General features: G+C 34.4%; 1 protein-coding gene across 6 annotated transcripts in view; it reads right to left on the bottom strand.

The window, feature by feature from the left end:
* The window catches only part of LOC145681107 (phospholipid-transporting ATPase VD), a 325531-nt gene that overhangs the window by 50179 nt on the left and 250872 nt on the right, over positions 1 to 24480 (bottom strand). For all 6 annotated transcript variants that reach the window (XR_014130730.1, XR_014130731.1, XM_081752516.1 and 3 more), the window contains exons 9-14: positions 23501 to 23966; positions 19755 to 19910; positions 15925 to 16146; positions 10726 to 11095; positions 4986 to 5140; positions 1515 to 1717 (exon numbers count right to left, since the gene is read on the bottom strand). Coding sequence is in view for 4 of the 6 variants with exons in the window: in XM_081752516.1 (XP_081608642.1) it covers positions 1515 to 1717; positions 4986 to 5140; positions 10726 to 11095; positions 15925 to 16146; positions 19755 to 19910; positions 23501 to 23966 (1572 nt within the window). In the remaining 2 variants the exon portion in view is untranslated. The remainder of the gene's footprint in view (positions 1 to 1514; positions 1718 to 4985; positions 5141 to 10725; positions 11096 to 15924; positions 16147 to 19754; positions 19911 to 23500; positions 23967 to 24480) is intronic.

The raw sequence follows: 24480 nt of genomic DNA, 5'->3' as shown, positions 1-24480 counted from the left end.
CAACGAGCAATGATCCGGTTTTTATGATCGAAAGATGTATCAGGGGCTGCAATCCATGAAAGACTTTCGACACAATACGGGAACAGTGTCTTGCCTCAACGGAGTATCTACGAATGGACTGAAAAATTCAAAAATGGTTGCACACGTGTTATACACGAAGAAGGAACCGGACGACCATCTATGGCCACAAATAATGACAACTTTGAGCGTGCACGTGACATGGTTCTGTTAGATGAGTGACTATTGATGAAGTGGCACATCATCACATGATTCCTTATATATACACCTTCCGACAATAAAAACCGGATCACTGCTCGTTGTTCCTCTTTAGTGCAAGCCTATAATGAAGAGGCCATGATCTACATGCAACAAACGGAAGACAAATGGAGGAGTTAGGATCAAACTTTCATAGCATGACCAAAACAGCAGAATAATAAAATAAACGAGGACAAAGATCCGTATGAACAATATAAGAAAAGAGAAAAGTTATAGCTATATTATGAATAATTTTTGACTTACCCTCGTACTTGAGTAACTGCATGAGGGATGGTGGATGAACTCAAAAAAGTTAAATCGATTTTAACTAATAGCACACAATAGGCCGAATGTTTGCGCAGTAGTAGTTCAGTTAAAATAGTAACACAGACTGTTATTTATACGCTAGTGCAGCATTTCCCAACCTTTTTCAACTTGCGGCACACTACGGATGTAACTTGAATTCTGGCGGCGCACACACAGTTATTACCGTGGTATTTTTTTCTGTGATTACTGATCTTCTCACAAAGAAGAAAACTCGATTACGGGTGTTTTCCCCGTGGTAAATCATTATACTTATTTTTTTATATTCTAATTTAAAAATAGAAAACAATTGCAATGAAATATAGAACTCAGGTTTTTAAAAATACACTTTTTTTTTTTCGAAAAAAACTGTATCCAATCTTTTACTAGGAACGAAGATCACTAAATAACGAACAAACAAACGAATCTTTTGCACTTCTAAAACACGAATATAGATAATTTGTATGCATGTTTGCTTTGTCGAAAGGATTGAATGATATTTTAAAATTTGAAGTTACGAAACAGTTGGTAACAATAAAGAAACAATAATGGTCAAAACAATGACATTTTTTTTATTAGCTACACAGCTTTAGCAGCTACACAATAATGTATGTAAAATAATATATTCCAATTACAGTAATTTTTTCCATTGTAGAGGTTCATAGTAATGTGAAACACAAATATAAAATTTACATTTTTTATTTTTTTCATTTACATTTTTATTGTCTTGCTTTTATTTCGATTTCCTTGCAGCACACCATCGGCCCATTCGCGGCACACCGGTTAGGAAACGCTGCGCTAGTGTAACCGTAAAAATCTTTCCTTCCTGCTTTCCCAACCGCACCGTTTGGCATAGGATTTCATGCTTTATAACTTCGTCATCTGTAAACACAACGTAAGTTCAAGTAAAATATATATATAACGAAAAATATAAATTTAAAGTAAAATCAACTTACTGCATTTTTATAAAAGAAGTAAAGCACCATTCTAGCAAGACGATCATAGCACCAATGTCCGTGGACAAGTAGAAGCCGCTCCAGAAATCTAAAACGCGATAAGGCAAAGTCCGAAGCCATTACAGCCTGCATTCCCTCTTGTCCTGATATTCCTATGCCCACATCAGCAGTCTGTATCATGGATACGTCATTTGCACCATCACCTATAAACACAAAATTATGACACCTACTAACAGCATATAATAATTTAGTTATTTCAACACACAGTATAATACATATATTTTAAAACACGTTTAATGTTCTAATTTCTTTATGCTGAAAGCTTCTGAAAACAATTTGTGTTAATTTTTTGTTAGAAATCACAACTATCTTGGTTAAATATCTTGGTTGATATTAAATGCTACTTACATAGGATTAAGATAAATCGTTGGCTGTTTTTTCTGAACTTATTTTTATTTACTTACAAGGTTGAGTCATACCAAACAGCAGGCGCGTTTACTCCGTGATCGACCGTAAGCACAAGGTCAAACTGTCACGAGGTAGTGTGGTGAGTAAACTATTTAACGCGGAAGCCACCACTCCGTTATATCTTCAATCAGTTTTTAATTGCAGTAACTATGAGTGCTTAACAACAACCGTTGTGTGAGTTCGAACTCGGGCATAACGCTGCTGCGGCAACCCACATTTCTCATGTGAAAGGGAAAGGTGTCATGAACAGCACAGCAACTCGTTGGTTTCAGAAATTTTGTGCAGGTTGTAGGTTGTAAATGGAAGATCAGCCAAGATCCGGCCGCGTAAGGGTAACAGATTCTAAGGTCATATGACACGTCACAAAGGAAACTTCATCCACCAACACATGACGACTGTCAAACCAACTTGCCATCTTCCAGTCCATTGTAGTGTGTAACCTTTTCGAACTCGGGAAAAAGCATCAGGAGCTCCTGCGTTGTGCCACACGAGTTGACCCCAGTTCAGGTCCAGAGGAGAGTAGATGTGTGCCAACAACTGTTGCAAAATCCGCGTGATGTGATTTTCCTGAAACGGATTTGACAAAAAGTAAGTGTTTTTCCGAAATCCGAATGTGCAAAAACAGTGGTTGAGCAAGGACCAACTTCCAGAACCGGTAGTCAAACAGGGCCATTTCAAGAGTAAAGTCATGTTCTGTGTGTAGTGAAATTTCAAGTGCTAATTCACTTCGAGTTTCGTTCCTAACGGTAGTACCATCAATGTCGACTTTTATTCCAAGCAGTTGAGGCGGAAATATACTACACTATGCCAATAATATCCTACATTGGTGAAACTAAAGTGCGCCCTGCTGCAACAGGAGGCCGCAAAACACACTCGGCTCGAGAAACGGAAAAAAAAAATCGATGGCAAGGAAATGATGTCACACCCGGCATATAGTTCGAATTACTACCTGTTTCCCTTCGAATTACTACCTTTCCCTTCGAATTACTACCTGTTTCAGTCCATGGCGTACTTCCTGAAATCACGATAATTCATCAACCAGCAGGAGATAGAAAGAGCGGTGACTGACTTTTAAGAACAAAGCGGAATATCGACGTGGGAATCGAGAACTGCTTTCCTTAGCACAGCAGTTCATTTACTTAAAACAGGTCAGCTTTATTTTAAAAGAACTACTTGCAAACTTAATCTTTTATGAATTCTTAAACTTAATTTGAGTTTACTCCTTTATTAATATATAAGGACCACTTAACACATATTTAAAACGTACAAAATGTAAAACCAGTAAAACTGTTGCTCTCTCTCAAAAATGTAATCACTAATTAAAGTAAAGAGGGGGCGGAGGGAAGTGAACCTAAATTTAAAATGTATATACGGCAATAAATGTTTCCGAAGTTTCAATAACAATTATCACCATAATGCACATTAAACAGAGTATTACTACAAATTCAAGATTTTCATTCATCCTATCTTCGTCACAACAAATGTTTGTTGGTGAACAATTAGACCGAAATTACATTGGCACATTGTGTTTGTGTTCTACATGTTTATGCTTTTAGAGCAATTAAGTACGTTTCTGCGAACACTTTCGAAATCAAATTCACTTCTTCGATGCGAATCTTAGAGGACTACGCTACTAAATGGACTGCAAAGTCACCATTCCTTCATCGGGCTTATCAAGAAGTTAATTTGTAAGAAAACAATTGTTAAAAGTGGTTTCATATTCTTCACATTTCTCAATACCTGATATAAAAGTTATGCAGTGTCAACATAAAATTCAACTGAGTACTAAAAGGTAATACGGAACTCAAAAACGGTTTCAACAGTGCAGCAACACAATTAATCAAACTAGGCTGGTAACTAGAGAAATGTCATTAAATACCTTGTAAGTTACTTCGATCCAATTTGCTGTGTACTATAATTCATAGAAAATTAGTGTAGTGAGCTACTATTTTAATTCTTTTGTCTCCATTGATTCATACGACATAAACAACTTCCTCCTCCTTATTCCAGAACAAGTTTTCAAGCAATAAATAAATGAAGAACGGCTAAGTACGATTAAAACTCGAAAAATGTAACATACTTTACTAAGTGGTTCAGGTAAGAAAAAATGACTGATCCTTTTAATTAGTAAATATGCTTTCCATGATTTCTTCGAGTAATTCTTCTCTTGACTTATCTGTTGATGAATTCATGTAGTTAAATATTATTCTTCTAGGATACTACGTACGATGGGGTGCTGAAAAGTTCCTGACTTTGCCAAGAAAAACAAGTGTCAGAGGTCCGAGATTACATATTTATTCAACGTATTCCCCACTGAGATCAATGCACTTTTAACAGCGTTGTTCAAGCTTTCATAGCCCATGCAAAAACTTTCGATTGTTCCTCAAACCAGCTCTCAGCAACCTGTGTGACGTAGCGTCAGAAGTCTTCAAAACGGTGAACCTTCAGTTAAGTTTTTTTTTTTATTTATTTATTTATTTATTTATTTATTTATTTATTTAAGGCTGGGAAATAGAAAATAGTCAGAAGAGACCAGGTCTGGAGATTAAGGTGGGTGGTGGACCAATTGGAATCCCACGGTGGCCAATTTGGCAGCAATAATTTTGGACTTGTGTGCGGGTGCATTATCATGCGAAAGTGGATATACACATCCTATATATTCCTTTGTGAACACCTTGGGAAGATAAGATGTAGTTCAATTTAGTCTTCTTTGATGCACAGGGCACGTAGTCTCTGTTGAGTACTGAGAACTATAACCCCGTTAGTCAATTTGGTCGAAAGTTACCGACAAAAATACATGAAGGGTGTGTATACCTATTTTTCATAATATACATACTGTACTTATACCTTACGACTTCGCAATCAATCACTGAATTTCAAAGTGGTTGAAGTTTTTTTTTGAAAAAAAAAAAAAAAAAATTCTATATAATTTAACAATTCAAAATAAATACACAAGAGGCATCAAACAAAACCAAAGAAATCACATTAAGTTATCATACTTACCTATTGCTAAAGTTCTCATAGACAATTGCTCTTTCACTATTTTAACAATGTACGCTTTTTGAAGAGGGGTTGTTCTGCAACAAAGTACTGACGAACAGTATTTAGTAAGCTTAAGGAACGGCTGTTGGAGATTAGAGCGACGATCCAATATATACCTAAAAAGAAAATAAATATTTTCCTTCCACTAATACTTATTGACTGATTTTAAACTAAAACAGTGATAGTGATAAAGTGAACCTTTTACTATTACCATATTAATTAATTTATTTCTTAAACCACAAAGTTCCATATCATAACACACCGCACATTGATGACCTTAAATATTAGGACCAGTTTCCTTGCGATCTATTCCTAATCACGTGACTGTGAAGTGTTATTATTACTATTTTATATTTTGGTAGATATAATCATTTCTAGTTTGGAGTTATGTTCTGAGGAGCATCGCATCTAATTTTCCCTACATGGTAACCAAAGAAAATTCTAAATCTTACTTTGCATTCCTAACTTCCTTTCGTGTTTAAGTCAGGATCCTGTTTAAGTCAGGTCATCAATTCCACAATATTTCGATCTCTTCTGGAATCATCCTCAAGCACAGACGTGATACTAGTCGGAATCTATTTTTTGATTACGTTATTATATCTCCTCAAAACGTGTAAACAAAAAAATCGGCACCAAGTGTTCCACATTACACTTCTGTAATTCTATTAATCACTTCTGAGCTTTTGTGTAAACAAACCTGTTGACTTAATTTCTGTCACTTCTTTTTGTCCACATTTGTAAGTTATTTAAACCTGTATATGGGCTTGCAAAATATGGAATAAATGTCACCCACCCTTTGTTCATTCAGAGCGCTGAAAATGTCAATTGCGTAAGTTCTATGTTTTAAACCACTTTAATACAATATACACATCTGATCCTTTCTTCTTTGTTACTATAATTAATAGTTTTCTTGTTGATCTTAACATTGACGTTATTGATTTTTGTTTGTCTTTTATCTTACTTTAGTAATTGCACTCACTATAATTCCTTTTGTATTTCCCCCTGAAAACATCTTCTCAAACTATGATTTCCACATTAGTTATGAAGATCAACATTGCCACTTCAACGTTAATACCCGTTTCGTGTATTAAAAATTACTATGTTCATTGTTCCAAGATTTTTTTTCTATTTACATTATTTAAACTTGAAAAAAAATAATGATAACAAAATAAAAATTATCTATATTTAGTTAAAGTTAACTAGTTTATTACATTGTTCTACCTATGATCCAGGTTCCCGCTATCTAAGTTCGATTCGAGTCTTCTTGTGTTCTAATGAAGAAATTCAGAAATATGTTGTTTAAGCAAGAGTATAAGACTTCGACTCTGTCTACTTGTCTCGCATTCCTTACATGTTCTCTAATCCTCGTCTTAACATTCCTTTTGATCATGCCTATGTAGTGTTTGTCGTAACTGGAAAAAGGCAGCGTAAATCCCTGCAGAAGACAATTTTTGTAAAAAGAAAATAAGTTTTCAAAGCTGGTCGTGACTGAAAAATGGATTTCAAAATTATTTCCTATTTCCCTTATCCCTTCAGAAATTCCAGGCTAAAGAAATTAGAAGACATACTTACATTCGTTATCCCTCTTGTTTTCTTTCCTCCCTTCTTGTGCATCCCTCCGGACTTTTATGTTGTTTCAAAGCTTCTTTTTCAATTTGTTGAGAGTGTAATTATCAAATCCGTTTTTCTTTCTTAGGTGAATAAACTGCTGTAAATGGTATTTTAAATCCATGGTATTCTAAATCCATTTGTGCGGAATATCTAAAAGCTCGTAGACAGAAACTTTTTCAGATGTTCCCTTTAAAAGAGGCTGGAATGTGTCAATTCTTTGTGTACAAAAAATTCTAGAATCTCATTAAAGTAAATGTCTGGAATAATTTCTTTCTACGAGCTTTTAGATCTTCCAGAAGTGAAATGAATTTAGAATACCATTTACAGCAATTATTTCATCTGGGAAAGAAAAACGGATTCAATAATTACACTCTCAACAAATTGAAAAAGCGACTTTGGAACGACATAAAAGACAGGAAAACAAGAGGGAAAACGAATGTAAGTAGGTCTCCTAATCCCCGGGAATTTCTGAAAGGATGAGGGGAAATACGCAATAATTTTGGAATTCAATTTGCAATCAAATCTGGCATCAGCTTTGAAAATTTGTTTTCTTCTTACAAAAACTGTCTACTGCAGGGATTTACGTTGCCTTTTGCAGTTGTAACAAATACTACATACGCATGACCAAAGGGAATATTAGGAGTAAGACGAGGATTGCAGACCATGTAAGGGATGCGGCGTGAAGAACTCCCCCACATTAGAACTGTTCAGACATCTTCAAATAACAGATCATGAAGCAGACAAAGTCAAAGTCCTACACTCTTGCTCAAATAATATGTTTTTGAATATTTATTCATTAGAATAAGACGACATGAATTGAACTTGGATAGAAAGGAACCTGGATCATAGCTGAAACAATGTAATAAAATAGTTAACTTCAACTGAATATACGTATTTTTTATTTTGTTATCATTAATTTTTCAAGTAATAATGTAAACACAAAATTTTTCAATAGGTAATGAAAGCAGTGTTTTTCACACAAAAAACAGGTATCAACATTGAAGTGGCAACGTTGATCTTCATAACCAATGTGGAAGCCAGAATTTGAGATGTTTCGGAAAGAAAATAGAAAAGGAATTATAACTTGGAGCCCCAAAAGTAAAACAAGAATCAATATTGTCAATGTTAAGATAAACAGAAAGACTTAATTATAGTAACAAAGAAGAAAAAATTAAATGTGAATATTGTATAAAAGTGATTTAACATAATAATTACTCAACTGGCATTTTCAATGCTCTGACAAGTGAGTGCAAAAACGTAAGTGGCACTTATTCCATTAGTTTGCAAGCCCGTAAATAGGTTTCAATAACTTATAGAGATGAGCAAAAAGAAGTTACAGAAATTAAGGCAACAGGTTTGTTTGCACAAAAACTCGGAAGTGGTAACTAGAATTACAAGCGCTGTACCGTGGAACACTTAATGTCAATTTTTCTGTTTACACATTTTGAAAAGATATACTAATGTAATCAAAAAATAGATTCCGGCTAGCATTACGTCTGCACTTGAGGATGATTCCAGAGAGGTTCGAAATGTTGTGAGAATGATAATTTAAACACGAAAGAAAGCTAGGGATACAAAGATTTTGAGTTTTAAAATATGTACCCAAGGACACGTGCAAAATATTCACTCACATGCACAGGGTCGTGAATTAGATCCAAGCTTGGATTTTCTCAGAACACCTCAGAAAATATCCGTCCATATCATCACTTAAGGCAGCGTTTCCCAACCTTTTTCAACTTGCGGCACACTACGGGTGTAACAAGAATTCTCGCGGCACACTCATAAATATTATTATTATTATTATTATTATTATTATTATTATTATTATTTGTAAATATAAAATACAATGGTATTTTTTTCTGTGATTACTGATCTCTTTCTCACAGAGAAGAAAGCTCGATCACTGTTTCTCTCCCATGGTAAATCAATATGCTTATTTTTCATTCTAATTTTAAAATAGAAAAGAATTGCAATAAAAATAGGACTGTTTTTTTTTTCTTTAATGCACTTTCTTTTTCAAAATTGTATCCAATCTTTCACTAAGAAGGAATATCACTAAATAACGAACGAACAAGCAAATCTCTTGTACTTTTAAGACACAAATGTAGGTAATTTGTATGCATGTTTGCTTTGTCAAAAGGATTTAGCGGTATTTTAAAATTTCAAGTTACGAAAATAGTCTGCAAATAATGAAGCAATAATGGTCATAATAGTGATAAATACTGTTTTTAACATTAAAAATGTACAGAAAAGTAGCACAGTAGGAAACTTATAATTTATTAACATGGGTTATATACATTACAATTTTCAAATATTATATGAAGGTTATTGTTAAATAATATTAGTAATGTAACAATCTTTCAATAATATATATTAAAGGTTAAAAATTGTATTATTATTAAACAATTGTAAAAAATAAGTACGACGAGTTGGTGCACGAAGCAAAATTAATGTGCAACTTAAGCTTGATGATCTTTCATGATCTTTTTCAATTGCGGACGGATAGTTGATAAACACGCCCTCATATCTTCCAGTTGTTACACTTAAACGTGTTCATTGCAGAAAATCTTGCTTCACTCAAGTAGGATGTAGAAAAGGGAATGAGAACTTTCAAAGCCTTTGTAGAAATAGGGCTGCTGGAGAGAAATCCAGAATGATGCCCTGTCTTGCTGTGAGTGTTAGAGCTTCAAACCTCGGTCATTCCTCACATCGACCAATTCACTTTCTTCCTGAACATTTCATTCTGCTGACTGTAGGAGAGAATTCGCAAAGGGGTCCCTCACCCAGTCAAATGAAGTCAACTGAAGTGTAGGAAAATACTTCTCAACATTGGTACGCAACAAAGACAGTGTGCCTGAAATGACTGTTGAGAGGTTTGTGTCAATTTTACAGCACTTTGTAAGCTCAAAAACGTCATTTTTGTTTTGTTTTCTAATTTTGTTCTACCAGAGTGAGAGTTTCTTCCTAAATGAACAAATTTTGAGTTGAGTTGAATTAATTTTGTCACTTAAAGTTAGTATATTTTCGTTTTTTCCCCTGCATGCTTTTGTTTAGTGCATTCAATGTTTAGAATATGTCGGCAAGAAAAAGTACTTTATTGCAAGAAGAATCATTACTAATCGGCATATTCACTTTCTTCTGACAGAAAGAATAGGAGAAGTTGTTCTTTCAGTGTATAAAATCTTTACAACATACGACCACGAAACAATTACCTTTCTTCTGTGTTAATAAGCAACTGACTGTATTCAGAATTCATTGCAGAACATAGACCTGAAAATAGTCTTGTTTCAAGAGGTCTTGGCTTTATGTAATTAACCATTTTTACCACTTGATTTAATACTTTTGCAAGTTCAGGAACACGTGATTTTTGAAACAAGTGCTTCTTCACGGAAAAAACAATGTGTAAATATTATCTCCGGATTCTTTTGCTTTACTAATGCCAAAAATCCCTTTACGGAACCTGTCATAGAGGGAGCGCCATCTGTGCCAACACTCAAACAAGATTTCCATGACAAACCTGCAGAATCAAAATAATCACTTACTATGTCAAATATATTTTATCCCTCAGTTGTTTGGGAGAGTGCTTTACAAAATGAAAACGGTATAAATATGAAAGTTTATTCCACCTCTCTGTATGGACTTTCAATTGAAGCTAACGGCTAAACGTGGCAGCGTAGCAGCTAACCGTGAAAATGTGTATGGGGATCTGGCAAATAAAATTCTATTACCGAAATACTATCTTTTGCACAGTATTGTGTGTACAATAATATACAACAATTACAGTAATTTTTCCATTGTAGAAGTTCATGGTAAAATGAAATACAAATATACATTGTTCATGTGTCTTGCAATTTGGTTACTATAGAATTAATAATTTTCTCGCGGCACACCGGTTGGAAAACGCTGACTTAAGGTTTAAGCATCACTAAGTACCCAATTAAAATGAAATTTAGAGTAGCCATCAGTATTACATTCTGAGCATTTACTTCATTAAACTGAAGTAGTGCACCGTTACGAAATCTTGATTCAAATCAATGTCTGATTTATTTTCAGCTACAAGATAAAAGTAGAGTTACTATTCAATACTTACGTAAGTGTCCTCCCATCTACAACCAATGCCCTCTTTTTAACCGACACTATTCCTGGTGGCCTCGCAAACAACACAGGTGGCGTTCTCACTCTTCCCCTCTCATTAGGCATATCTGGCAAAGTGACCAAACCAGCCTCCCTCTCCGCTTCAGCCAAATAGAACTTGATTGTGTCTTCAGCAGCATCTCGAGATCTTGCCGCAAGCTTTAACAACTCCATATGCGTTGAAAACAAGCGAGCTGAGTAAGCGACATTAATTGCAGTTTCTGGTTTGTCACCTGTCAATACCCAAAGGACAATTCCAGCTTGAAGCAGTTTAGCAATAGTTTCCGGTACACCTTCTTGAAGGCGATCTTCAATTCCAGTAGCACCTATATATATGCATTAAAAGAAGAAAAGAAAAAAATGTTAGTAACCTATACATAATATATGATTTGCTAAGGCAAAATCCCAATAATGTTACAGTATGTTTGTTTTATCTTGGCACACTTCCTGTCAGTGTACTTGGTTGGTCTTTAAAGTACTTTCTGCTAGAACTCACGTGAACGTTTTAATTCAATAAACGTCTTACTGGTTTTGTCGTATAGGTGACGTTAGTTGTCAGCCAGCCCATCAAATGAGGTCATTGCTATTTAGCGGGTATTTGAAGTGGTTGGTTGCCACACGTGTGTTACAGTGATTTGTGTGTGGTGTGGCGTTTTGGTGTGTTTCCTAGCGTATTGTAACTCTTACATAAAGGCCCAAAGGGGTATTCCCAGAGCTGGTAAAAATTTAAGCATCTTAGGAACCACTTTGACCCCCCTCTAATCTTTATTCAGTTTTAAAAACCAATACATTCATTTAAACTAACACACATTGTATATACAAAAACAACAGTAAAATGCAATGGTACTTCATAAAAAAAAATTGTATAGTAATAGGTGTATGTATAACTCTATTCAGTTCCCCTTCTCTCTTACTACCTTCGTTCTGACTGTTACTTCTATTATAACACACATCATACAACCTTTTAATACTCATAGCTGTGTAACCCTCAATAAAATACAAAGTTTTAATAATCCAATAATACCCAAACAGACAAGTCAAAAGCTAAAAATATTATCAAGTACACCACAGACCAAGTTATGAAAGATAAAGCATAAATAATAACAATAAAAAAAAGAACTATCTAAAATTGTAATAAATTTTTCCAAACATTTATATACAGCAACAACACCATTATAACAACAAGTAACATAATAACATTATCCAACCAACATTTCCAGTATAAAAAGACAATAAATAAATATAATGAACAAGAAACCAATTATTAAAATACTTAAACTCATTAAAAGCCTTTGATTCTGTTATATATAAACAATCGTCTCAACACTACATTAAAAATTTCTAAATCATCCTTGTTTGTAAACTAATAAAACTAGTTGGTATAATCTAAATGCGCATTTAGAATTTCAATACTTGATTTCAGAGCTAGTACAGCAATACGCTTGACAATAAAATTAGGCACATTAAATTCTTTCAAATTTTTTTTATTAACTGTGGTGTGGCAACAACGCGTTGCAGACAGATCCATCTTTTAGGCGGGAAGTGTGCCACGAAAAAACTAACGTATTCTATTTACAAAGCGAGCGTATCCGGACGGTGAGCGTTCTCTCACTTCATAATCGAGAGATGTTTAGTTTGAACTTACTACACTGATTGACTTTTCAGCCAAACGATTGCCGGAATGGTATTTCTAATATATAAGCTCCGGCCGATTTCGTTTTCATGTTTCTTTTAAACTGGCCACAATAATAAAATGAAATCACAGCAACAGCTAAATTTTGTTATTCATTAGGAGCTGAACGTCCCTTTACAGCAACAAGGCTATATGAAATGTAGACTTACATATTATCGTGGGAATTAAATCACGTGAACTCCAACTAGGAATCAAGCACGTATTCTAATCATATTGCCACGAGGGAGCAAGAAACTTGATTAATACATAAATAAAAACAAAGAATCCAAATCACCATAATTAGTGCACAGCAGCGGATTAGAATCAACATGAGAGAACCTTACATTTAATTTTTAGTCACAAATGTTCGATCTGGATGGTGAATCTTGTTCTTGTCGTACTAAAAAGTAGTCAATTTAAATTACATAGAAGTGAATTAGAACTACAGTAGCAGTATTTGAAAACTATTACCCAGTATCAGTCTAAATTATTATTTATCCATTTTGTTACGCTTATCATATTTCTTTTTCTTTTACTGCGTGCGACAAAACCAAGATCCATGTACAAGCTCGAGAATTTGTAATTGAAGAAATACAGAAATCAAAAATTGTAGGGTTTCTCCATATCAACAAGAATTTTAGGAATTTTTTATATATATAATTGTGATCTTGGCCAATAATTAGTTTTTGAATCAGGGACACAAAATTTTTGAACGGCACCTAAATCGAGTTTTCGTATTTTTTACGGAATAAGCACATCATACTGAGTTAAGTGATAGTTTGGGATTAGCTACACTATATGTAGTTCTCCAGATATAAAGCGTACAAAAAAATTATTGATTGAAATATATTGAATCTTTTGATGCATTTTTGGATGAGGAGCCAGAAAATTATTGAACGGCCCCTAAATCGAGTTTTCGTATTTTTTTGTACGGAATAAGTACATCATTATGAGTTAAGTGATACTTTGGGTTTGGCTACACTATATGTAGTTCTTCAGAGATCAAGCGTACAAAATTTTTTGATTGAAATATATTGGATCTTTTGATCCAAAAAACTGAAGAACTTTCCCTGCACCTATTATTTGTCGAATTTTATAAAAGGCAGAAATGAAGCACTAGTGATACCACTATAGTAGTATTTACGAAACACAACGCAGAAAACTAACTTACAATCGCGTTCATGTAGATGACCAAAGAGTGCAATCAGGTTTTAAAAAATGATGTCCCTGAGTTGTAATTCTCTTCTCACTACCTCCTAAATAAATTAGCCAATCAGAAAACAGCTTTCATAGTGGATCAGATAATTTCTAACCTAGAGGAAACTAATGGAACCTGTCAATTTATTCTGTATCAGACAATGTAATGTTTTCTACAGGACGTTAGTTCTGAATATGGCCTCTAATCATATGCAATAAAATAACATTTTCATTCCTAGAAATACTAACAAATACCTCAATCGGAAACACGGTGGCTCATTAGCAGAATACTACTCTCTAGTCCGTGGGGTCCCTGGTTATTTCCCTGGTCAAGTAGTTTGCGGTGGACAACATCGTATCCGTGGCTTTTATCGGGGTGCTCCCGTTTTTTCCCACATTCTCTTTCCATGCTCATTTCACCGATTCTTCCACCATACTCACTTGCTTTAATCATTGACTTCCTTAGCCTTAAGGGTATAGTCGTGGGACGTTAAACTTAAAAAGATTTCATTTCATTTTGAAATGCCTCAGTATTACATTTTAATTCTACTTCACAGAACAGAATAAAAATAATGTATGTATTGTACTAATATTGGAAAAATATTAGGTAGTCTAAAACGTATTGAGCCTTTTGAGAACCAGATGGTGTTAATGTTCCAAATCTCAGGGTATGAGCTGCAGCGAGTAAGGCTTAACGTCATTTGACAGGTAACCATTGAAGCTAGTAAATCTGCAAGAAGTGTTGGAATTCTTATAATCAGATATAAGGTATTATGACATGAAGATCAGTGAGCTTTCCACAAAATTGTCCTACATTTTATACGCACGTCTTATGTGCCATATTATTTAACCCTTATGTACAACCGTGGGGTTCTTTTGGGATCCCAGAAATATTTAATCCAGTATATCTCTTAAATGAACGTGAGTATCTAAAAGTCTGTTCTTCCATTTTCTTCTCTGTATGTTCAATATATTGAACATAAAATATCTTTTGTTGTTCTGCTGTTATGTAAAAAGTGATTATCACTGGGGTCGTAAAAGGACCCCAAAATAATACTTATATAAGTAATCTTTTTTTCTTCTCTTTCTTCTTACCAAATGAGCAAAATTAGTAGTTTGCATAATGTTCAATAAATGGCAGGAATTACTGATATATCGTTCCCGAAAATTACTTCATTATTGACTTAATAAAGTAAGTTGGTTGTGTAGTAAAGAGAAAGTTTTCTTACATTACGCTACATTCTTTGCGATCCTGTCTCTTTCTTCCTACAATTTGAAGCAATAGATAACTTAAAACCTGCAACAGCTTGTGAATAGCAAATAACAAAATCTCTATCAATAAATAAATAAATCCCGATACCCAACTCCCAATGGAACTCCCAATAAATAAATGCTCATGGCCCCAGAGAAGGCGTTACTTTCTGTGGCCCGCCCATCTTCAGATGGGAATGAAACTGCACTTAAAAATCTAGATTCAAAGGGCTAAAGCACGTTACTTCACGCAACAATCGCAAGATGATGACATGACTTGACTATTCTGGGTTGTTAGTTGTGCTTGTTACCTGGTGACGTGGTCATATAGTATTTCTTTTCTATTTAGGATGATGATGATGTAAGTTATGTCGATGACAGTCTCAGAGTACAATGCAATAAAGTATTGTTTTAAAATGTATCTGTATAAGATTTCTGTACGAAATACCAATAATTATTTACTTTTAATTGGGGTATCTGAGGGACCCCACGGAATTTCCTATGCTATATTTTTCACGGTAATACACAAGGGGTAAGAATAAAGCTTGCGAAAAACATATTATATTTAACAAATAAATGAAACGCAAAACAAATAAATAAAAAAAAAAATGAAAGCAATTTTAAAATTTAGTCACAGGTAAACAACAAAACAAAATTATTTTTCATCTAATTTTCTTCCGACTACATTTCATCTTTTATTTGTTTGAAAAGTATTTCCCTGGTTATTCAGAATAATTCTTTTTAATTGTTGACAATGTTATGTAACATATTATGCTTGCTCAGCTTTGAGTGCTTTCAATAGTCCAGAAACCTGGTATCACTATTTTTTTTCGCCATGCCAGTATAAGAAAAAATGTAAATGGCCTGGTAATCTTTATTCGCATTACAACTAGACATATGAAGTTATTATAGTCACATGAGATTATAAAATACTTTTATATTGAAAGCCAATATATCACTTCCTTATACCATATTTTCTACTTAATTACTTAATACCAGACAATTATTTGAACACATATCACAACATTGACTTACCAAGAAGCGTTAACTGACTCTCCAGGCGACAATACGATTCCCGTATACAGCGTTCACGACATTCAGTTGCCAATTCTGCCTTTCTGTGATTTTCTGACCATTCAGCAAATTCAGCATCCGATAGAATTCTTTTGCCCATTACCAATACCCTCAAACCTTGTCTTGCGTAAGAATTTAAATGCTGCTGTGTGCGAAAGATCATTTGTTGCATTTGAGGGTCGCCTGCAAAATAAAATATTTATAACAATATTAGAAAATAATTTACCTTCCAAATACTTCTGAAAGTTTGTACAGTATGAGGCACAAATTACGCTGAGGCACAATTTTTTTTTAACACACCAGATCCTCTACAGATGTGAATTCTATAGCATACAGAGAGAGAAAAAGTGACTGACTGGACCAGAACTCGAACCTGGGGCCTCCAGCATACCGTGCCGATGCGTTAACTACTACGACACCCAGTCAGCCTTCCAGAACACCCACTCACTCCCGAGGTCACTGCTCTCCACTCGGACCACGTGGGTTGTACCACAGACGCCTGCTGTGCTTGGACAATCCCTGTGTCCATATACTAAACACCTATGACGGCTGTGATTTTATATAGATATTAACAAAAGAAGAAACAATCGATTTTTTTACACACTATGCAGATGTGAATTTTATAACGTACAAAGAGTGAAAAAGTGACTGACTGCACCGTGACTCGAACCCGGGACCTCCGGCATATCATTCCGATGCGTTAACCACTTCGCCATACAGTTCACTTCCCAGAACACCCACTCAATATATGAACACAGGGATTGTCCAAGCATAGCAGGGATCTGTGGTACAACTCACGTGGTCTGAGTGAAGAGCACTGACTTCGAGAATGAGATGGGTGTTCTGAAAAGCGGACTGCATCGGCACGGTATGCCGCAGGTTCCGGGTTCAAGTCTCGGTCCAGTCAGTCACTTTTACACTCTTTGTACGTTAATAATTTTATAATTGGTGATTGAGCGTATGGAACATATAATATATATAAAAATAAACCTGAATAATATTCTTTTTTAATGAATATTTAGCCGATATTTCCATTACGTCCCACGTGTACTCTTCTTCGGGGCTAAGGCTTAAGAATATCCTGTATGCTGTTCTTCACATGTTTATATTATAACAAATACCAGTGTGAAAATACATACACACTATTAATATCATAATAATGCTATAACCCTAACTACATTGTTTATTAATATCTAATCCTGTGGTCCACTGCGTTCCAGTTCTCCCAACCTCCATAAGTAAAAATCATCGTATATGCAATGTTGCCAATTTAAGAGGGGGAGTCCGAAAATAAGTTTCCCTTCTCGTTTTTCCCAGGAATCGAACAGCAATGGGGGAAACAAGACAGAGGTTGCACGCGCAACATACCCAGACACAAGTTCGCCCGCGATCATGCAGATGGCGCCGTCGCAGCGCCTGCACAAGGCGGAGACAAGTCTCAATCTGAGCCTGGTAGTTACGGAGAGAAGGCGCGTTTTGACGTCGTGGTCAAAGAAGGAAATGCAAACGGTTGTCCGCTATGAATGGGCATGTGGCATATCGGGAGTCTATGGGCCTGATCTGATGTCGAAATAAATGGTCCGGAGATGATGCCGCCAATTCAGTGAGGTGCGGCAGTACGTGCTAGACACACTGAGACCTGGAAGGACGTGCATGGACGCACGTGGATGTCAAGATGGTGGATGACATGATTAAAGCGAACCGGTTTTGAAGAAGATTCTCACCGGCAGGCACTTTGAAAGCAATGCTGATGTCACAGAAGCTGTTCGATGCTTCTTTCGTATGCAGAGAACTGAATTTTTCCTAGAAGAGTTTTTGAAGTTTGTAGACCGGTGTGACAAATGTCTCAATGTACGTGGTACTTATGTGGAAATATAAAGGTACATCTGATCTTTAATGCCACATGTTATTTTTGGTCTTGCATCCCCACTTCTGTCCATAGTCGCCTGGGAAACTTATTTGCGGACATCCCTCGTATATACAAATTTAACCCGCAATTTGTGATCTTATATATTCCATACGGTCAGGAAAATAATAATAACTTTATTTTCAGTGCTGCAAATAGGTCATAGCTAAAAATATAGCATTTTGTGAAAACCATTATATAATCAATCTTAACATACCAAATAATATATATAATGAGTAACAGCTGTCAACGCAGCAAGTTGAGACCCTTGTAAGAAGGTTTAATATTTTCAAATTACAAGGTTCAACTTGATTTATAAAACAAGATTAAAATTATTATAGTCAATTTTATAATATACCATTTTCAATATTATGCAAATGCAAGTTTCATTTAATTATCATTTAGAAGAAGAAAAAGTAGTAGTAGTAATGGTAATAGTAGTAGTACAAATATAATAATAATAATAATAATAATAATAATAATAATAATAATAATAATAATAATAATAATAATAATAAATCCCCTGAAATCCCAGGTGGCCTTCGCCGCCATATTGGAAAATGGCGGCTGGAAGTGTCAAATGAACAATACACAGATAAAAAATAGCAATATCTTCGTTAATGTTGAACATAAAGAGATAAACTTAGTGTCGTTTTATAGAACATAGATAACACAATATTTTTTTTAAAAAGAAACATTTTTTTTTATAAAACGCATACTTTTACAAATATTTAGCTCAAAATACTAAAATTCCGAAAACTACCGTCAAACTGACTTACAATTTTACTGAACTTAGGAAGTAAATGTTAACAAAGATTATTTAAATGACATACTAAAATCTCGCAACTTCTTCGTTTGCCATATTGGAAAATGTCAAAATGTCCGAAATAATTGAAAGATAATATTTTGTTAAGTGAAACACAAAATCTGGACCGGGCTAAATATTTGAGAAACTGTAATGAATACTGAATACAGTCGATCCAAAGTCAATTGCGATCAATGGTAGTGCAAGGGGGAAACATAATGGCGTGTTGAAGGTTTTCCTCCGCCATCTTGGAATCAACTTGTTTATTTTAAATGACGACATGGTCATGTGACATATTAAACAACATCCTCGTTCGAAGAGAAACCCAATGGTAAACACGTCATAATGTTTCCCCTCTTGCACCACCACTGATCGCAATTGAATTCGGATCGACTGCATTTACAGTTTCTCAAATATATAGCCCGGTCCAGATTTTGTATTTCATTTAACAAAATATTATCTTTCAATTATTTCGGACATTTGACATTTTCCAATATGGCGAATGAAGAAGTTGCGGGATTTTAGTATGCCATTTAAATAATCTTTATCAACATCTATGTCAAATTTTAACTTGTTAATATTTACTTCCTAAGTTCAGTAAAATTGCAAATCAATTTGACGGTAGTTTTCGGAATTTTAGAATTTAGAGCTAAATATTTGTAAAAGTATGCGTTTTATGAAAAATTGTTTCTCTTTAAAAAATATTGTGTTATCTATGTTCTATAAAACGACAGTAAGTTTACCTCTTTATGTTCAACCATAACGAAGATATTGCTATTTTTATCTGTGTATTGTTCATTTGACACTTCCAGCCGCCATTTTTCAATATGGCGGCGAAAGTCACCTGAGTTTTCAGGGGATTTTTAGTATGTTGTTTAGAACATCATTCTCAACATCTGTACCAATTTTCAGTTTGTTACTAATTTGTTCCTTTCTTTATTAAAATTTGAGCTTCGTTTACTGCACTATATATAGAATATTTGGCAGTAGAAAAAATTTATCCTAAAATCGTTCTGTTTCCATTTTTAATTGATTGAAGAAAAGTTTCCGTTTCATACAAATTATTTATTATTCGCTTACCAGTTGGTGCTAAGTTTGATAAAATCGTTGAATCTGCTCCTTTACAATACAGGATTTTTTCCTTTGTTACAGAATTTTGAATCACAATAGACATGCATTTTCTTGACGAATCGAACGGTAGTACTTGAAGAATGTCGAAGTCGATAACACCCTCGCCTGTAAGAAACAAATATCCACAATTAACTACTTTGTATTGATAATTATAATGCATGCACAAAGAAGTCATTTACAAGTCTAATAATTAAAGTTAGCCCAATACTATTCTCAGCACTGATAATAGTTGAGCAAGGAAGTCATTTAGAAATCTAATAAAAGTATTCTCAATATTATCCCACCACCACTCACAATACTAATAATGACAGTGACAGTAACCCATATGCAAATCTAATAGAAAGTAGTACTTCCAATATTCCCCACCTGAAGAATTTATAATATGAAAAAAGTCACTCAATTTGTATTTTGTATGAATGGAAAAAAGCAGGAAGAAAATAAGTGTGGAGGATGAAACAGGCAGCTAATTTAATCTACATAGTTCTTGAGAACCCAATGTGGTGGGAAAAAGAGAACAAACGACAGAAATACGAACAATCTTCTTGAGAAATCAATGTAGTAGGAAAAAGAAAACAAACTGTAGAAATACGGACAAACTTCTCGAGAAATCAACGTGGCAGGAAAAAGAAAACAAACGGCAGGAATACGGACAATGTTCCTGAGAAATCAATGTGGTAGGAAAAAGAAAACATACAGCAGGAATACGGACAATGTTCCTGACAATTCAATGTGGTAGGAAAAAGATAACAAACGGCAGGAATACGGACAATGTTGCTGAGAAACCAAGTGGTAGAAAAAAGAAAACATCTCAGAAGGTTTATCGAAAAATTAAAGCAATTGCCTTGAAGAAGAGAGAAATGAGTTCACATCAATCCGTCATATAAGTTTAAAGTGAAGTAGGTGTAAAATTAAGCCACTCAAAAACTGAATCTAGATTGAAATCCTTAGGTGTTTGGAAGAAAACGACTCAGTGAAGAAAGAAATATATGGCTGCACGGCGTCAATTTCTACAACTTTATGGTGAATACGCTGGAAGAATGCGGACGCTAGAAGAAGAAGAATCGCGTATTTTTTTCGGATTAAAAGAAGATCGTACTTGAAGGAAATGATGTTAGGGGTAAAACTGTGGATAAGGAAAGGTGAAGAACTTAAAGAAGACAGCGTTTCTGCGACAAAGCAATTCTCGAAAAACATGAACAATCTGAACCGTAACATGATTCTTACAGCTATGGATTACTTTACGAGATCACACCTGAATAGCTTTTACTATCAGGATAATAATGCATTCTGCCATCGATGCTGTTCCGTTAACAATTCCGAGACTATAGTGGTATCCAACTTCACCCGATATTAATCTGATCGAGAGTTTATGGTATGTTTTGAACAAAAGGCTGTGAAAAAAGTGTTTTAGAAATAAAACACAGTTAACGGAAGCAACTGTACATAGTTGGTATCATAATATAAGCACTGATACAAGCCATACTCTTGTTCACAGCATGCCCAGAAAGATTGATGGAGTTAGGAAAATTAGAAGGGACAATACAAAATATTGACTTTGAAAAATAATTTTAAAACAAACGGTCTCGTGTTACTGAAGTTCATCAGAAAGTGTCGAGTATATAAGTTATTTTATATATCTAGGTATATTGTAATATATATTCATTGTAATTTATTTCGTGTAACGTGCTAATCTGCATTGCACACTTGAGTTGCATAACGTACTTAAATCATAAAATTCAAATATTTGTGCTAAAATATTAAAAAATACGCTACAAGGCGAAAGAAACTTTCGGTTATATGTTAAAAATAACTTATGTAAGTTATACTATATCACAACACACATAACTAGTTTCAAATTATAGAATGTGCCAGAACATCAATATGTTATTTTCCATTTTGTTACTGTTTCCGTCGTACAAAAGACAGAGGAAAACCACATTTCAACAAATTTGTACAGTCGACAAGTACGCATTATCATTCCATTTGAGGAAGTGTGTTAGAAATGGTAGTGGAGAAGAGAAAAGCTTTATTAAAAGCGACTTAGATTGTTTAAATATTTACCGGCAATACACATACAGAACCATATATATATATATATATATTCTATCAGGCCTTGTTTCCATTTTGTACTAATACACAATAACACACTGAGCAAGTGGAGTGGAAGTCTGATGAAGACACAGTTATTGTGTTGAAACTGAGACGTGATACTATTTTTTTACATATTATCACATAGCCTTGCTCAGTGTGTAATTGTGTATTTATATATATATATATATATATATATATATATATATATATATATATATATATATATATATATATATATATATATATATATATATATATATATATATATATATATATATATACAGGGTGAACAGTGTTGCCATCCCAGTATAAAGTTAATTTTTTCAAATGGCACTTTGTCAGATTATTACATATTTCAAATCAACATGTTAAACGTAAACTTAAAATACCACATTTATTATTCAGTGTTGCAAACTAAGGATGTTATAATGTTACAAACATCCAAAGTTTGGAAGCCGATATCACACATATAATACAACGGAGATGGGCAAGACAATGTTCATTGGAAATACCTTAGCATTGGATACTATGGACATCGTAACATGTTATGACTTGTTTTGAATGAATAGCAACGAAGTTACGAGGACTTGAAAATTTGAATTTTTTCGAAATGCTTTATTTTTAAAAAATGCTTAGATAAGTATCATCTTTAGTTACTTGTGTGGTGTGCGGATGTGTAAATTATTTTGCCGTTTACAGCACTTCGATATCTCAAACCGTTCCGAAAATATGATAAACATTGCTGAAGTTTGCAACACAGCTTAAATCATGTAATTATGAGAACTTGTAATTACAGCTACTAAAAGTTACTCCTGCAATGCTATAAAAGAGAAGGAAAACAACAATCAGTTCAAATATTGTCCAGAAATACCCATTTTCAGCAGAGTATATATAACACCAGACTTTAGTTCTTCAGAACTCTCTGCCAGACTGGTTTCGGGTTTACTGACATTTTGTAATACAACAGAATCTTTCTCATGAAATGAAAAATATAATCTCTCTAAATTGGACACTCATGGTTCCTTCTAAATCTGATTAAGTTACAGGCGTGTTCATTTAAGAGAATTTTGATTTCTAATAATACGTGCGTGGCTTTCTATTCCTTTGAGTGTGCATGGCAGATCACTACAAGACGTGCTGAAAGTTCAAGCTTCCAAGAAAAAAATATCAAGAATTATGCATAAAGTTGAACGTTCAGTTTAGAAGATAAACTTATAAAGGTATTAATATATAATGTACGTTTTACAGGAAATTTCAGGTACAACAAAAATGTGGCAAAATTACCAGGTGTCAACTCAGCAGGTTTCACTGTAATATCCAAAGAAGTATCGTTTTAGACGTATGCTAACACGCCCACGAAGATTACCTATCATTTTCCTTAGTTCAAATACTAATTCCTGAATCACCCATGCACTTTCGTTTTCGGTTTTTTCCTGGAATTTTGTTCAAAGTGGATAAACTCATTCTCTTACTTTCAATTTTAACACTCTATGAACAAGACTGCAGCAAAGACCAAAAGCATGAAAGTGGTAAGGATTATTTAGAAATCAGAATTTGAAGTGAGATGATTAATGTTGCTTTACCTCCAACATTTATATGCTTACCAGGTACAGAAACTGTGATAGTGCTAGGCGTCCTCTTCATAAGGCGACAATTGTAACTATACGCGGCATCTACAAGAGCCAATTCGTCTGGACTTTCAGCCTCATAAATAGGTTTCAGTTCGCACGGAGATGGAGTCGGGGTAGTTGGTTGTGAGCTCGGATCGTACTGCGTAAAAGACTGCGTTGAAAATCGTTTCATAACATTGGGGATCTGTAAAAACCGTGGACGTGTAGCAGGTGATTCCGTGGGTGTAGTCTCCGTGGAGGAGCTAATGGGAGATAGGGATCTGTGCGGTGAAAAATCGAGTAGTTTGCTTCGACGTGTTCTGCTTCCAAGAGGCGGCGATGGAGTCACTGATCTTGATTCTGCTAAGCGTGAATATTTGTTGGCTTTATTTTTATCATTCTGATCATGGCTATTAGTAGCGCCAGGATTTTCAAGTTCTATTAGACCACTCGTGTTCATCTGCAAAATAAAAAGAAAACATACACGATAGTTACCCCTCTTATCAACACTGTGTGTCACCTTCACTAATATGGAATATGTTTATAAAAGAAACCTGAAGATATTTAAGACAAAAGAAAAATTCACAATAATTACTGCAGTTCCATTGAGTCTCACCAGGTAATTAAGATGACTGAGGTAAAACAGACTTCAAGAGAAAGCATGGTCCATGCTACTTTAACCCCTAAAAAACGTACAAAATTAGGACTGGGAGAAATATTGTGACATTTTTACGGGTTTAAGTTTCTTATATATTATACTGAGGATAATGTCGTAGCGTTTCCTTTGTAACAGAACTCTGCACAAGCTAAAATAGAAAGTAATTACGTCATCTTATATTTCACCTTAAAGCCCTGGCCATGTTTTTTTAAATTTATTTTAAAAAAATAATATTTATAAATTTATTTTTAAAAAATCGAAATTAAGATTTACAAAAGATTTATAAAATTAAAGTAAGATTTACATTTTTCTAAGT

Source organism: Thermobia domestica, chromosome 3, assembly GCF_964235325.1.
Source record: "Thermobia domestica chromosome 3, izTheDome1.hap1.1, whole genome shotgun sequence".
Lineage (NCBI taxonomy): Eukaryota > Metazoa > Arthropoda > Insecta > Zygentoma > Lepismatidae > Thermobia > Thermobia domestica.
The sequence above is the reverse complement of the archived record's forward strand: the minus strand, read 5'-3'. Positions and strand labels throughout refer to the sequence as shown.